Raw genomic sequence first — 15,521 nt, forward strand, 5'->3', positions numbered from 1 at the left:
TCACACCTAGTAAATAGCTGCCTAAATTAGAAAACAAGCGATCCTCATACAGATGGTATAGTCGGCAGCGAATACTTAAAGTGGACAGTAGGGGGCGAAAGAGTCAAGCTTAGAACGAGTTTGGACTCACTAGTTCCATTTGCGAATAAAAGTCAACATATAAAACTATTAATTCCTTTTAAAGAGATGGAAATCAGGCACCCGAATGAGTTTAGATGCAAAAAATGGTTTTATTATAATTTGCCATAAAACGTGTTTCATTTTCTCATGCAGCTTTGGCAAAAATATAATAAAAATGTACCAAGACCAAATAGGATGTTGTGCAGCACAGACCACGTTCAGAGGGTCCGTTTTAATAAAATGGAAGTTGCTGAGTTTATTTGGAGAACATCTCACAGAAGTCATTCAAATGAAACAGGATTTTCATTTTTTTTTTCTAACTCCCTCCAGCATTACATCCAGTGCAAACGCTGAGAAACACGAACCAGTTGTAGGTCAGTGGTCTTCACTGTACATTTATTAACAGTTCTTCTTAGTTCCTTTTTGTAAACACAGTTAAACGGGTGGAAAATGTCGGAGGCGGTCGTCGCCACGTATTAGGACAACATGGCACAGACCGAACGAAGCAAGCTACAGTTAAAAACCTCTGAGGAACACGAGGAAACAAAGACAAACGAGAGCTTCGAGGTTTCTCCTCAACCGCTACAAACTCAGAGTAAAACAGAAGAGGTCACTGACAATGAAATACGACGTCACAATGTGAACCGAGGACCGCTAAGCAGAGGATAGATAAGCTAGCATAGAGCGGAGCATGCAGACATGTCAGCCAGAACCAGAAACGCTGGTTTTGTGTTAAAACTTCGAGTTCAATTAGAATCTCTTCATATATCCAGTCAAAAGAATTTAGCTAAAAGTATAAAGAAGTATAAAAGAAAAAAAAATAATTTAAGTACACAGAAGGAAACTAAACATTCTTCATGGAAAAAAAAACAAAAACAAAACCATCTAAAATGGAAGGAAAAACGATTCCCTTCCTGAAATATCTAAACAGAGTAAGAGCAGAGTCAGTCCTGTTAGGAGAGATCAGAACAAATACAGTTTGTTGAGCCTGTTGCTGTGTTAAATAGTCCTTTTTATTTGTTTTCACAGCTGTTGGAGACAGCCAGAGTTGTGCCAAACATCTAGTGGTTCTGCTTCTGAACGCGCCACCTAAGCATCCTGGGCCTCTAAAGAGCTCGTGGTCTCTTGGGGTTGATCTGCTTACTGGCTTGCTCCTCCTCCTGAAGTGTAGAGCGGAATGACTTCACTTTATCTGTTTTCAGAGGAGAGAGAGAGAAAAAAAAAGACAACTTGAGTCAGCCTTTTCTTTTTTTTTCCCTCCCCCCTCTCCTTCAGTGTTCATGCTGCAGTCACACCTCTGAGCTCGGTGAGGATGTCTATTTTCTGGTCGAGGATCTGCTCCAGCTGTGTGGCGTAAGACTCCACGTCGTAGTCCACCTCCTCGGTCATCTCCAGCAGCACCTTCTCGTCCTCCAGCCACCGGATGGATTCCTGACCCCCCCACAGGCAGAGACAACACGGCTCAGTCTCAGGAGACTTTTTAAGTGAGGAATCAAAACTTGATCAGCCGAATCGGATGGTTTATTCTCGTTTTCACCTGGAAGACCGCTCTGTGGTCCTCCAGAACCTGCTCCTCCATCTCAACCAACTGGGAAACGGCTTCATGGAAAGTGAAGAGCTGCGGAGAAACCTCTTCCTCCTGGAACGTTAAAGCATCATTGACATTTACATATAGAAACATTAAATTTAGTCTTCACTAATAATACAGACTCCCCCTTAAACTTATTCCCATTTTTGCCACATTACAAAACCTCGGCTTGCTAAAGCTTCTAACTCCCTGGCCTGTTGGCTACGTTGTAGGTTTACAGTTATGTCGAACGGTTCTCTGTGAAATTTCCAAAGCTGGAGATATTTCAGAACCTAACCTTGCAGTTCAACCTCAAACAAAACTTGCATTTCTGATCAGTTTGTGGTTTTAACCTGACAACATGGAACAAACATCACAGTTTAGACGCCAAAGGACCTTTTAGTGCGACAACAAATAATTTAAGACATTCCATTTTCAGAAATGTTTGTGCGACTTCTCAGGCAGTCTAGAAGCTAAAGACGATAAGTTTGTTTCGTATGTGAAATTTAAAGAATTCACATCGTCTTTGCTGCCGCTCCGATCTTCCCTGCAGGACTTACATTCTGCTCACAGAGCAGTTTGAGGTCGTCTCGCTGCGGAGAGATGCTCAGCCACTCCTCGTCCAAAATGTCCAGCTGGTTGACGGCGTGGATGTTGGGTCTTCCGCCCTCCATCACCTGGTTGGGGTCAACCGTGAGCTCCTTCACCCTGCGGGAGCAAAAACAGACGACTCATCAGGTCCAGTTCTGCTCTGAGGTCAGCTTCTGTTTCGCGTAGTTTATGGAGATAATTATGGGTTATTACAGTAGCAAAGCCATGCAACGATATATATGTATACATAAAAAAAAGTCTCAGCCTTCATAACAAGAGTTTAAAAGCTAATAAAAGTCCAACGAGGCATCATGGAGGTAATGAGGGATTACTGCCGTGTCCCTGACCGATAAGTACCCAGTTAATTAATCGGGACTGAGAGCGGGATTACCTGCTGAGAGCTGGCTCACACAAAAAGCTCATCCTGGCTGCATTACCAACGGCTAACAGTGAAGCTTTGAGCCACGTTTTCATTCTGACTTTGCAGCTTTCAGCAAGCCATGCAGATGTCACAACTACTGACAACACTGAACAAAAACCAAAAGACCGGACGGATGTGTGATGACGTTCAGAAATCAGCAGTTGGAAATAACAGTGAAAGTGCAAACGGAATGGAAGTGGGAAAAAAAACAACAAAAAGAAGCGATAGGCTGATGAAGCGACAGATGAGGAGTTGTGATTTTATCGGGAGGAGGAGCATGCGGTGTTTGACCTGCTGGGAGAGGTCGCAGCAAAGTCATCAAGCTCAAAGGTATTGGTAGGCGAGTGGTCAGGGCGACTCCCCTGACCGCCCTGGGAGAAGGGGATGTCTGACGGACTAATCCCAAACTCCTTCACTCTGAGTGGCGGCGCCCGAAGGAGCAGAGGGAGGCGGGAAGGAAGGAGAGAAAGCAGGAAAGAGGAGGAGTAAGAGAGAGAGAGTTGCAGATCAAACCGACAGTAGAAAACACACCGGCAATCTGGACTATGTAAAGAGGGTAGAAGTGCTAATCAGGCTAAAATCCTCCCACCTGTTGGCGTAGCGCAGCGTGTTGAGCGTGTTTTCACAGGATGTCATTCCAGGAGAGATTGTTGCAATCTGTGGGAATACGGTACATTTAGATTAACGGGGATTGTAGAGAATGGCCAACGTGGATACAGACTTCCTCTGCAGACGACGAACTGACCATGCACGTGCGAGAGTTCTCCCCGATGAAGGAGTCTCTGAGGACCTGGGTAAGCTTACTGGCTCTGAAAGGAGTGTGCGGTTTGTTACGGCCAAGAGCTCGGATGCACTCCTGAAACGAAACAAAAACGACGAGAAGAAATGTAGCGAGAGGAATACCGTTCGGGGGGTTGAGGGGGAACCAACAAAACTGCATGAGCCTTTCCACATATTTCCCGCATGACTGCGTCACGGTCGCACAGGCCACGGACCTTGAGGGCCAACAGGCTTTTGTTTATCTCGGCTCCCTCCAGACGAGTCTGCCGGTCGGCGCTCGATGTGTCGGCGCCTCTCTCGTTCCCTGCGAGGTCGATGAGCGAGAACTTCCCGTGCATCTTCCCCTTCCGTCGAAGGATGATCTGGAACACGGCGTGACTCCGCGACGAGTGAGCGTTGGCCGACGTCTGCCCAGATGTTCTGGGAGGAAACGGGACGGAAACGTTTAGGGATAACCATCAGATCACCTGCTAGGAAGCAAACCGAGAAAGGATCAAGAAAATGTTGCCCCTTCAAGTTTCAGGTTAGGTTTGTTACAACCAAGAAGCTCAACGTACTTTATTGGGCTAGATCAGCGTAGTGGTGCAAAACTGTGAGCTAGCAACACATTGAGGTTTGTGGTTGTAAACTGGGTGTGTACGCATTTACTGCAAGAGCCATAATGCATCAGCCTCCACCTCCAACAACCCAGCCCAGCTCTACCTGCAGCTGTTTCCCACTTCAATTAGTTTTAGGACGTCTTCTGTGCACTTGACTTCCTTCTCCTGGAGCCCCACCACCTGCACCTGTTGCTTCCCGTCCTCCAGCACCCTCAGCTTAGCTTTACGATTCAGGAGGTCGAACACCTGGAAATGCAAACGCAAGAGTCAGCTTTTGTGCAGCGCAGGACGGAGGACGGTCCAGCAAACCGTTAAACAGCTCTTACTTTCCCGCTGTAGATTTCAAAAAAGGTTGCATAAACTTGTAGATCCAACTTCTTGTAGTTGGCTTTCTTCAGCATTTGGAAGACATCCCGGGCTGCGCCAAAGGAAACGCAACATTTAAATCCGTTCTATGTCAAAACAGTCCAAGTTTGTTTCGTTTAATCAATTAAAAGATTAAAATGAGTGCTTGAAGATGCCTCGTGTTTACCTGCTAATGCGTAAATTCCTTTAGAGCAGTCTTGGTTCTTCCCAGAGAAGTCTCCTCCCATTGTCTAAAACACGGTAAACATTTGAACAAATCTCACTTAAATATTCCGTCCAAGTTGTTCGAAACGTTTCATTTTCGAACAAGTTCTCGCCACTTCAAACTCACGTGCGTTTTACCGCTGCCTGTCTGACCATAAGCAAAGCAGGTAGCCATGCCCCGCTCAAAAATGGTCTCCACTAAAGGCCTGGCAGTAAACCTTCAGGATGAGACAACGTCGCGTACGTCAGTGACGACGAGCCGCTTTTAGGACACGCACAAAACACACGGAGAGCTGGACGTCACACTTCTTCACAAACCTGTACACCATCTCGTTGCTGGAGCTGTCGTCAAAGGCGTAGTCAAAGCGGAACGTCTGGTTCTCCAAGTAGCGGGTGAGGTCCACTTTCTGCTTGGGTTCATGAACCATCACCACGTCCTTACTGGGGATGGTGATCACGTCCAGGTCCTTCATGGTCAGCTCTGGAAGCCAGCAGAAAGCAGCAACATGAACGGCGCCTTGCAGAAGCATCGACATCCGTCAGAGATTCTCACTTCTACGGGTGTTTCGTTGGAATTAACACAAAATAGGGAATTACTTGGTAAGATGATGATGGTTTTCACACAAACAATATATTAAAAATGAGAACATCCCAACACAGCTGCTAAATCTGTGGATATAATTTGGGTTCAGGAAGGGGAAAAAGTTGCACTTTGGTCTCATCCGACCACAGCAACCTCTTCTTCCCACTTTTCCAAAAAGATTTTATGAGTGCACAACTAATGGTTGTCCTGTCTGCAGATTTTATTGGATCAAACTCCAATAAAGTTCACTGAAGTTTGCAACGGTAATGTGGAAGAAAATGGACTGGTTCGCTCTGAAATACGTCCGTACCTTTTTTGTTGAGTGGACGTTTCCTCACACAAACACATATTCTGTGCTCTTCGATCTACAAGGAGGAAGAGATCGAGATTTTAAATGAGTTATCGACAACCTGCAACTTTCAAACAAAAAAAAGCAGCAGCAGCTCTGGCTTCTGCTCACCACATCAGCAGTGGTCAGGGGCCGGTAATCCAGGCTGGCCCGGAAGTCTCGGATCATGTACATGATCTCATAGTTGGGGATGGTGGTATCCACCTCCTGGAAAACAACACGGAGACCAGGAATTAAAAAAAAAAAAAACGTTATACATGAAATGTCATTTTTGTCTGCAGGAAACACTGATTGAACGCTGCTGCACCTGAGCTCGTTTCTCTCTGAGCTCCTGCTGCTGAAGCCGGCGCCTTTCTCTCTTCTCCTGCAGCTTCTCCACCTCCTTCACGCAGTTCGACTTCCTTCTCGCTGCCATTGGGAAAGAAGAAGAAACGGCAACATCTCCGGTTTTAAAACAAACGCATCAGTAGCTTGTTTATTTCACCACTTTTTCCACACTGGTCGTATTCCCAAAACTAAAGGGAAACCCTACACAACAAAGCTGAAGAGTGGCAGTGCAGTGGCTGGCACACTGTGTTTCCACCATTAAACACTAGCTGCTTTCTCTTTGTAGCCAACAAAAGGCCTTCAGAGAACCAACATTCTTCTCTTGTTAAGTCTGCCTTTAATCGGTTCCATCAGACACAAAAGAACTGGAAGCAATAAGAATGTCTCGTTTTTATTCCATTCCTTTATTACTTCTGCTAAATAAAACTGTCTCAATAAACGAGAGACCAACCTCACTGTTACCCAAAACTCCCAGCACACCTGCTGATTAGTGTTGCTTCAGATCAATCAGAAACTATTAGTAACCACAACAGGATACATGTTAGAGAAATGTGAGTAAAAAGCCCTTCAGATTTGACAAAAAAAAACAAAACAAACTGTGATTATCTGGTTGGCTCCAGCATCCCACTGCAAAGCCTGACAAAACCCAGAGATACTGCGCTGGCCCCCCTGCTGGCTCCAGTACCACTAAACCTAGACTATCGGAGCAGGAGGATTAATAATCTGCTCTAATCTGTGAGAAGATGATGAGCTGGGTCAGTACCAGGACAAGAAAGTCGGAGAGGAGTGCAGCACCACGCGTCGCCCAGTTATTCAGACCAATAGAGAAGAGGCTGATGGGTAAAGAAGCAAAACGGAGGAGGGAGGGGGTGCCCCGTCTTTCTCCGAGTCCAAACAGCGAGCACTTTCAGTGAGGTAACAGAGTTCACCACAAAAACACTAAATCTTAAAGAGTTTTGGTCTAGTTTCTACTGCAAATATCTTAGTGCACTGGAAATAAGACAAAACTAACTTCCAGTCAACTTTTTAGCAAAAATGTAGGAGCTTGTTTCAAGTTCCGTTATGTAACTTATATGACAGAATTGTCACGTTCCACAGGCAGATTATGTCACACATGACCAGTAGTTTCTCATCAATATTAAGGAATTACTGACCTAAAACAACCTCCTGTTACTTGATGAAAAGTTGCACGAGAAACCAGACCGAAAATACTTGGTAAGATTTTGTTTTTGAAGTGCAACAGTGCGACACAAGCATCTTCTCCATGTGTGCATGTGGATGACTCGGCAGAATCAGCGCAGCCAAAAAGCAGCACTGATGTCCTCGTTTTGCTCCCTAATACCCAGAAAGCTTAACCGAAGCACGGATTGGGTGGTGCTGCTTCATCTCCGCACCACAGCTCCCGACAGCGCTATTCGTCTAGGGCGCTCAGGTTCTAGTGGGGAAAACTAACAGAATCACCACGAAGCACTGAGGGCCGGGATAACGAGCAGGAGATACATACACAGCTGTCCAAGCTCCTTTCTGGACATCAGTGAGGATTCTGTGATAAATGTGATCCATAAAATATGAAAAATTAAGCTCTGTCCCCATAACCAGAAAGCGTCTGACGTCTCTGATTAAATAAATACAAATGGATACAAGACATTTCATTTGCAGAAGTGATTAAGTGCTTTTGGCAAAATGAGGGAAAACTGTGCTGGACCAAAAACCGTTTTGCTTTGTCCGTTTACCGTTTTGTTGCTGCTGCTGCGTCTGAAGCTGAGTGGGCTGCTGAACTGGAGGAGGTGGAGCCGGATCCGGCTGCTGAGGCTGTAGCGGTCTGGTCCGAGTCGGAATCGCTAAGAGCAAAAGGTCACAAAATAGATCTATACATCTATGCGTTTGCATTCCCTGTGTTAAAAAAAAAAGGTTTATTCCAATCACTTGATTCAAACCAAAACTTAAATTATGTGACTTAAAAAAAAAAAAAAAGAGGTACATCTGCACTTTCAAATGGTCCGACAACATTTGGAGCCACAAGTTATCCATGTGCAACACGTTAAAACTTTACAGTGACTCTTTAAAACACAGTTTGAGGTGCGGTTAAGTATTTCCACTAGTTATACATAAATGCAGTTTAACAGTGTGACGCAAACCTCTGTTGTCCTTGGAAGGAGTTTCATTTTTAGTAGGTGCTATTGTCCGCCGGTTCTGTAAAAAACATAAAATAAATAAATTACATACTCCAAAACAAGACTACACAAAATTATCCAAATGACACTTGGGTATCCACAAACAAGTGTTGCTAGGCCCTGCAACAGTGACTGCAAAGCTGCAAAAAGAGTATTTTAACAGAAATTAAGAATATTTTGTACTAAAGTTGTTGTTGTTTTTTTGTTTATTAGTTGAAGTTGGTGTTACAATATTTACCTTTGCAATTTTGTTGACTTTCACAGATGTGGGTGTGGGAGGGGGAGGAGTCTCTGGGCTGGGGGCAATCTCCTCATCTGGTGCTACGTCTGGATTAAGTGCAAAAATACTCTCCAAGTCGATCTATAGTACAAAAAACAGTACATGTTTAACCTAGATGAGCGCATGCCAATTATTCTTTTTTTTGTTGAGAGTTTACAATAAAACATTACTTTAATACAATACACATAAAAGCACAAAAATAGAACTAAAATTAAAACCAAGCCAAATATAAGAAGTGGACCTCAGTGTGAGTCGTGTTTCTAGTCGGAGGGTAGAAAAATAAAACATCTGATGTGTTTGGACACATTTCCACAGACATAACAAACCCTTCTCTTTACAGAATACGCACATGAATACTAACATACTCAACTACTTTATTTGCATGGATTGATATAATTTAACTGTTTTTTTGGGGGGTTTTTTAGAGTTAAATGGTTATGAAAAAGAGGAATAAACAGGAAAAAGAAAAGACGAGCACAATAAAAATGTTAGCTGTGAAATTGCACTTAAATGACCACATTTTTCAAAGCGCTAGAAACGTTTTCACTGCGATAAACATCACGGGTACTTGACGAACGGAGAACAGCCGTCCAGCTAAAAACGACGGACCTGTAACTTAAAAAAATAAAAACAGGATTTGCAGGTTTACACGCAGAAGGTGACGTCCGGAGGGATCTCAGGACATGCAAGAAAGTTGCATAATCCTGGCAGCACTGGAATGCCTCAGGATGCATTATTCATCGCAATGGAAAGTAACAGCAGCAACATGCTGCTGCTGGGGACACGGCTCTGAAAGGCAATAAATGGCTGGTAAAGTGGTGCTTTTACCTCCTTCCCTTTTGTGTCCCCGTTTTCTATCCATTCCACTGTGACGCTCTCGTTGTCCTCATTCATAGACGTCACCATTGCCTGATGTATACGTCCTGGGAGAAATGGGAAAGAACGTAATAATCACAAGACAAAGTCAGGCTTAAGGTTTAAGCTGCGTTAAAGGTAAAGCATTTACCTGTATTTCCTTTGGTGTCAAATATTATTATAAATCTACACTAAAGTTTAATTTAGTGGATAGATGTGCTACTGCGAATTTTATTACCGGGAAAGTCGAAGTTGCGGACAGCGAAAAGTAACGAGAGAGAGAAGTGAAACTAATTTAATCCCGAGACAAGCTTGATAATTATTTTTAACCCAATATAAGACAGCGGAGTGCGCTTTATGCGCGGCGGGCCGCTGTCATGTGAGAGCAGGAAAACAAGCTGGGGCTAATTTCAGTTCTTTCAGCTTATGAGTGTCTGATTAACAACAATTAGAGCCACAGATAACAGAGCAGAGCCCAGCTGCTGCCGGGCCACGGGCTTCTCTCCGCCCCCTCTGTCTGTCTGCGGCGGAACAGGAACAGCTGTAAGGAGCCGCTTTGCTCCTCGCCTCTGTGGATTTGACAGCAGGCTGTAAGCTGCCCTCTCTCAGCCCCCGGGAAACACCGTGTTCCAGTATTTATTATTCAGATAAAGCTCAGAAGCCAGCGAGCGAAGATGTTTTCGGTGTTCCCAAACTCTTGTAGGTCCGACTGATTTAACATGCCCTCGTTTTTTTTTCCTCTCAAAACAGTAAGAAAAAAACAAAAATCAAAATTGATCTACTTGTAATCCCCCCCGTTTCCGTTTACTGGGGACTAGAAATCCGCTTTCTAAATACAATTCCTGCATTTTTAACATATGATTGAAACAAACTGCGGAAGATGTAAGTAACCTTAACAGGAGGTTCCACCCTAAATGATATTTTGCTACTTTTCCAGCCTCAGCAACAACGATATGCGATTGCTTTCCGTCTCTGCCTGGAACACTTTCACTGAATAACACACACCTTCCTAAAACTTTGGACGTAGTGAAAACTAAGTGTGCGGTAGTGAGGACCAGCAGACCTGCTTCAAATATAACCTTGAGTAACGTAAACTTTTAATAAGTGTAACAAATAATAATAAGCACAACAAAATAAAAACATCATCAAGTTGAGCAGTCTGAGAAGTCTCACCAGTGGTTTACGCTCGTGCCTTCATCTCACATGTTCAGACTCCTGTAATTCTCTGAATACAAACATTGATTAGTCTTTTTTTTTTTTTAATGAGGCAACTTGCAGGAAGTAGGAATATATAAATCCCGTGCTGGACTCGCTCCACCCGCTTCCTGTTCGCTGCAGGATTGATTAGGATTTTATTGCCGTTTTAAAGGTTCCTAATTGTCTGGCCCCACATTATCAGCAGGATCTTTAACAACAACAAGTCGACTCTGTAACACCGAGGTCAAACTTTTGACTTGGCAGTAGCTTGAATCGGCATTTCATTTTCTGTATCGTTTTGTATTTATCCCTCTCTTTTATGTAATAAACATATTAAGTTTTATTCTCAGATTTGTCCCTCAGTTTTTTTTTTATTGTTACATAAAGTAGTAATTTTGGTTTTTAGTTTGCTCCTGGTTAATAGCACTTTGATGCACTTTTTCTATATTACGTGTTTTATAAAGTTGACATCGACTTAAATACTCAGATTTTTCATCTTTGCTTTTGCCAAGGTCACCTGGAAGAGGAGGCGGTTCAGCTGACCTAGATGTTTAACACTTTGAAGCGTTTTTCAACAATTAGCCACAGAGATGCCTGAAAACGGATGAGAGTTTGGCAAAAGGTGAAAAAAGTTTAGAGAGAGAGAAAAAAAAAAGATTGACTCACTCAGCTTTGCAGTTTTACAATATAAAATAAATACTTGTTGCCTGGTTCTTTCTCCAAAGCTGTTTCTAACCATGATTTTGTTTATTTTCTTCTGTAAATCAGACCATATCTATAATATCGATGCATTTTATTACCAATGATGGCGAGTGTCCTGTCATAGTATTTACTGCAAAATTTATGCATTAAGATCTAAAACACTTGAACCAATATATGATGTTACCCTTTGGGTTAGATAGATGAGAAGTTTATTTAAATAAATTTCCCACAAATCAATGCGTCTCCTCCAAACTCAGCACGTTTGAACAGCCATCAAGACGAGCTACCCTTACTCTATGTGACAGGACTTCATCTTTGTTAAACAAAAGAAAACAGGGTCGATTTTACTTCGTTTATATAATAAAAGTTTTACATGTTTAAGACACAATGTGTACATAAAGCTAATCCAAAGCCTGGTGATTGTCAAACATTTAGAAGAAAACTTAACTCTGCTGCACTCAAGAAGTCTGTGTAACCCGTTAGCAGAAATGTGTAAGTATTTTTACATTTTGTCTTCAAACACATGCCTTCCAGTGAACCTACCACTAGGATGCACAATATATTACCATTTACATTGGTGTTGGCCGATACGAGTCCCTTTTTAACACATTGTTTCTATAACTACAGATGAGAGCAGGAGAAAAGATCGACCAGTAAAAACAGGATCATTTCTTCTTTCTCCTTAGAATGCAAGAACAAAACAACGTTGCTCGTTTTGTTCTTCTCGTCTCATTATTTTTAGTATGGCTACAACCCCAAATATTGTTATATTTATGCATGTGTGTGTTCAAGGGCGCTCCTTCTGTTATTGCGTATTGTTAATGAAACAAAAAAAATGAAGAGACTAAAGAAATTCTAATACAAATATTAAGAGGAAGACAATATAACCACAAAAAATGTAGTGAGTACATGCAGAATTAGTTTGAAAAGTAGACACATAAAGCATTTGATCTATAACCAGTGACGTCGTTTTTCCACCTTTGTGATCCGATTGTATATCGGTGCTGCTTTATTATTCATCTGGTCACCATGTGAAGAGCATCAAGCGCACAGCGTATGCTCTTTGAGCGACACTGTACACCTGCATGCTCCGGACACGCGGCCGGGAAGCAGCACATGATGCATTTTAAAATCTTCAACCTGTTTCTATCTAAGCTGAAGACGCAGAGCTTGAATATAATCAAACCCTTTAAAATACATGTATTTCCTGTGACTAAGAAAACTGAAAATAATGGTGCCGGTTAATTAGTTTTGTTATTCTGCTCTAACTTGTCCCTTAGTTGTAACTAAATCTACCCATTCAAAAACTTTTTTTTTTTTTTTGCATCTCTTTTGAAGTCATATAAGGTAGTTTGTTGATATGAGTTGCAGAGTCATTTTTATTTTGTGCATTAGTGTCATTTCTATTCATTTTAAGAGAAAATGAATGTATTCCATTTGTACTGAGTACAAATGGTGCTTATTTGTATTCTGTACAGCTTCTGGGAAGCATCTGAGCTCCAGCAATGTGACATAGATTTTTTTTTAAGTTTGGCAACGATGGACAAAGTTGTTATTTTATAAAGATAAATCACACGGCCTAGTCGATGTTCCACTACGGAGCTGGAATGGAAACAACGATATATCTGCCAGGACACAGAACTGCTGCTGGGAATCAGTGCCAGCCAGACAGACTTGATGAGCCCAGCGGTACCAGCTAGCACCGCGGTACCTGCAGTGTTCATTCCAGTCGACGGGAAGAAATAAAACCGAAAGATCACATCCCCGCGTAGCCACCAAGACAGAAAGGTATTCAGGTGAACTCTGAGTTCAGAGCTCACTAAGATGAATTTGTACACAAAGTGATATTATCAAAAATATGCCGTCTACAATTGCTGCACGTCTTCCTTTATCTGATTTTCATCAAATTGGAAAAAAAAAGTGCTTAAAAGTGCAAGCTGTTTGCTGATGTGTTTACAGACTGAAAATTAAAATAATAATAAAAGAATGGCCAATACTTGATAAGATCATGTAATGTATTTTAACATTGATTTAAATAAATAAATAAATAAAAAAAAATATATATATATATATATATATATATATATATATATATATACACACACTAACTAATAAACTAACAATAAATAGTTACTTCCATGGCATCCCTGTTTTTTAAATGTTTTTTTTTTTTTTGTTTTCCCCAGTCTTACTTATATGAGGAATCATCATGAGATGGAAAATAAAGTAGGGGTGGATAAGCGAGAGTCCTGGCAGAAACAGGAACAGATGGGGTGGTGGCTAATGGCCTGAATCTGGCTCTAGTCTGGACCAGCCCTGCCACAAACCCTCAGAGAGAGGGCAATCCCTGCTCTGGACACAACGGCTACTAGCAGAAAGCAGTCAAATATACTACCCCTTCTCTTCAAAAACCTATCAGAAAAGAGAAAATGTCTTAGATGAATGAGGAAATAAAGACTTCAATTCTTAAAACAAAGTTTGCCGGGGTGTTCCGTTCACTGACCGCATCAAGTTTTTGTTTGATTTCAGCTTGCTGTTGTGGCAAGACTTGGATCTCCTTATTTAAAAGAAACATCTTACTCAATGCGGCTTTTTAAAGGCACTGTCGTCACTTTTGATCTAGATGTTAAAAGCAGGTGTGTCCTGAGAATACGCCTGTCTATTGTCTTGTCAGTGCTGAACATGGCATGACAACGTTTAGGGAATGCCATATTTTACTTTTGATCAGTAATGTTTCCAATAACAACGAATTCGCATGCTTACCGGATAATTTTTGACCTAAAGACAAAACGTTAAATAAGTATGACACCCCAAAATGGGAGATAATTTTATAAAATAAGAGCTTAAGTTTGACTCCAGTAACTGATGAAGCCGGGAAACAGCCCAGTTAGCCGTTAGGCTAACAACTAGCTAATGCCGCTCTCAGCAACGGTAATAAGTTAGCAAGCCTAGCTTGCCTAAATATAAATATTTGTCAAAATACATTAGTATGGCTCTAAAAATACACGTAATTTACAGATATATTATGATTTTTTTATTTCTTCTATTGATGTTATTAAACGATAACATTTTACAGGTGCGGCAAAAATGTCCTAAATTGATCCAGACGTTTGCTAACAAAGATAAGCCTACTCCATTCAAATGCCAAGGCCGAGCTGAAACTCGCCGCCCAACCTGTCCTGCCTGCTTATGTCTCCGTCTGGATGTGGCTAATGCTAAAGCAAACGTTAGGCTCTGCGGCCGAGGCTGGGGAACAACGGTTGCTATATTCAACAGACCCACAGCAACAAAGATCCCCAAACAACTAAGTCCGACAAGAAGAAGAAAAAAAAGAGCGGACAGAGTGACAACTTACCATCACTCCGCTTAATCTCCACGTAAGTACCGACGACTATCTTCCCAAAGCCTGACGCCATTCTACATCACTTTAAAATAACAAACACAAGACTACAGACTTAATGTAAGCCGGGAGAATGCAGCGCCTTTTGGTGTTTTAGGTTTGGGAGGAAGATGCAGGGGCAGATTACGTAGCTACCAGGACTGTTTCCATTATTTCCGGTCCGGTATTTCAAAATAAAACTCACATCAGAATTGGTCTCTGTTCTAATGATTGTAGAATTTTCACTTTTGACACTGCATAACAACAAACTACAGCGTATATTATCGGATTTTATATAACATACCATCACAAGGTAGATTAGCCAGTTTTTTAAACAAGGGAGATCATTGATCAGAAAAGCACCAAAGAAGTCTGCAGTAAATCTGAAGGAGCTCTAAAGAAGCAACTGAAGTAGGCGAATATTCAGGCTTGGGCCCTATAACTTTGACTTTTATGAAAGAATGACAAGATTGTTTAAAAATATTTATTTAGCTCAAAGCATATTTGTATATTAGAATGGCCCTATCAAAGTCTTAAATTTAGGTGAGAATGCGGTACTTGAAATTCAGTATTCACAGATCTTCCAATCTCTTGAGATATTTTGCAAACAACAATGGGTAAAAATCTGTCTCCAAATATGGTAGATACTCCTAAAATGTCCATGCAAAGCATCAACTCAGAGCAGAATGCAAAGCACATCACACTTTTCAGATTTTTTATTTAAGAAAAGGTTAAAGCCACAAACACTGTCAATTTTGCAGTTATGTACAACACTGTGTTTACCTATCACAAAACATCCAGTTAAATAGTCTGTAGTTTGCAATAATGCTACAATATGATGCTTCTCATATTGTCACTACAGACAAGAAGTTCTGTTCAGATGTGGAGAGTTGGAGGTTAGTGATGAGGTCATTGCAGAGATGAAAATTTTGTTGTTTTCAGAAATAACAAGTCAGTGGAAAATAAACATCTTCTCACTCACCAACCAAAGCACAGTGGATTAATTATAAGAAACACTGTCCAATTT

At 41.7% G+C, this 15,521-nt stretch overlaps 1 protein-coding gene across 2 annotated transcripts; it reads right to left on the minus strand.

Moving 5' to 3' along the window:
- Positions 1-316: 316 nt before the first annotated feature.
- On the minus strand, positions 317-14,664 carry kif2a (kinesin family member 2a). Of its 2 annotated transcripts, XM_014992878.2 has the most exons (21): positions 14,471-14,664; positions 9,190-9,284; positions 8,320-8,442; positions 8,046-8,100; positions 7,641-7,748; positions 7,412-7,450; positions 5,888-5,988; positions 5,692-5,787; positions 5,542-5,596; positions 4,967-5,129; positions 4,776-4,866; positions 4,611-4,674; positions 4,405-4,496; positions 4,182-4,324; positions 3,695-3,899; positions 3,445-3,555; positions 3,289-3,356; positions 2,248-2,395; positions 1,658-1,759; positions 1,416-1,551; positions 317-1,312 (listed from the first exon to the last, which is right to left on the minus strand). In XM_014992878.2, the coding sequence occupies exons 1-21, from the start codon at positions 14,529-14,531 to the stop codon at positions 1,227-1,229; spliced, it is 2,142 nt and encodes a 713-aa protein (XP_014848364.1). In that variant the 5' UTR covers positions 14,532-14,664; the 3' UTR covers positions 317-1,226. The 2 variants fall into 2 exon arrangements, with proteins under 2 accessions (XP_014848364.1, XP_014848365.1); XM_014992879.2 differs by lacking the exon at positions 7,412-7,450 and having other exon boundaries at positions 14,471-14,663.
- Positions 14,665-15,521: the final 857 nt, after the last annotated feature.

The sequence above is a fragment of the Poecilia mexicana genome, unplaced genomic scaffold, assembly GCF_051168715.1.
Source record: "Poecilia mexicana isolate PSO_F unplaced genomic scaffold, ASM5116871v1 scaffold_9, whole genome shotgun sequence".
In the NCBI taxonomy this organism is placed as follows: Eukaryota; Metazoa; Chordata; class Actinopteri; order Cyprinodontiformes; family Poeciliidae; genus Poecilia; species Poecilia mexicana.

Coding starts and splice junctions, on each gene's coding strand:
- kif2a (XM_014992878.2), bottom strand. CDS start 14,531: ATGGCGTCAGGCTTTGGGAAGATAGTCGTCGGTACTTACGTGGAGATT. Junction 4,497..4,610: donor AGGAATTTACGCATTAGCAG/GTAAACACGAGG, acceptor CCTTTGGCGCAG/CCCGGGATGTCTTCCAAATG. Junction 3,556..3,694: donor AAAGCCTGTTGGCCCTCAAG/GTCCGTGGCCTG, acceptor GTTTCGTTTCAG/GAGTGCATCCGAGCTCTTGG.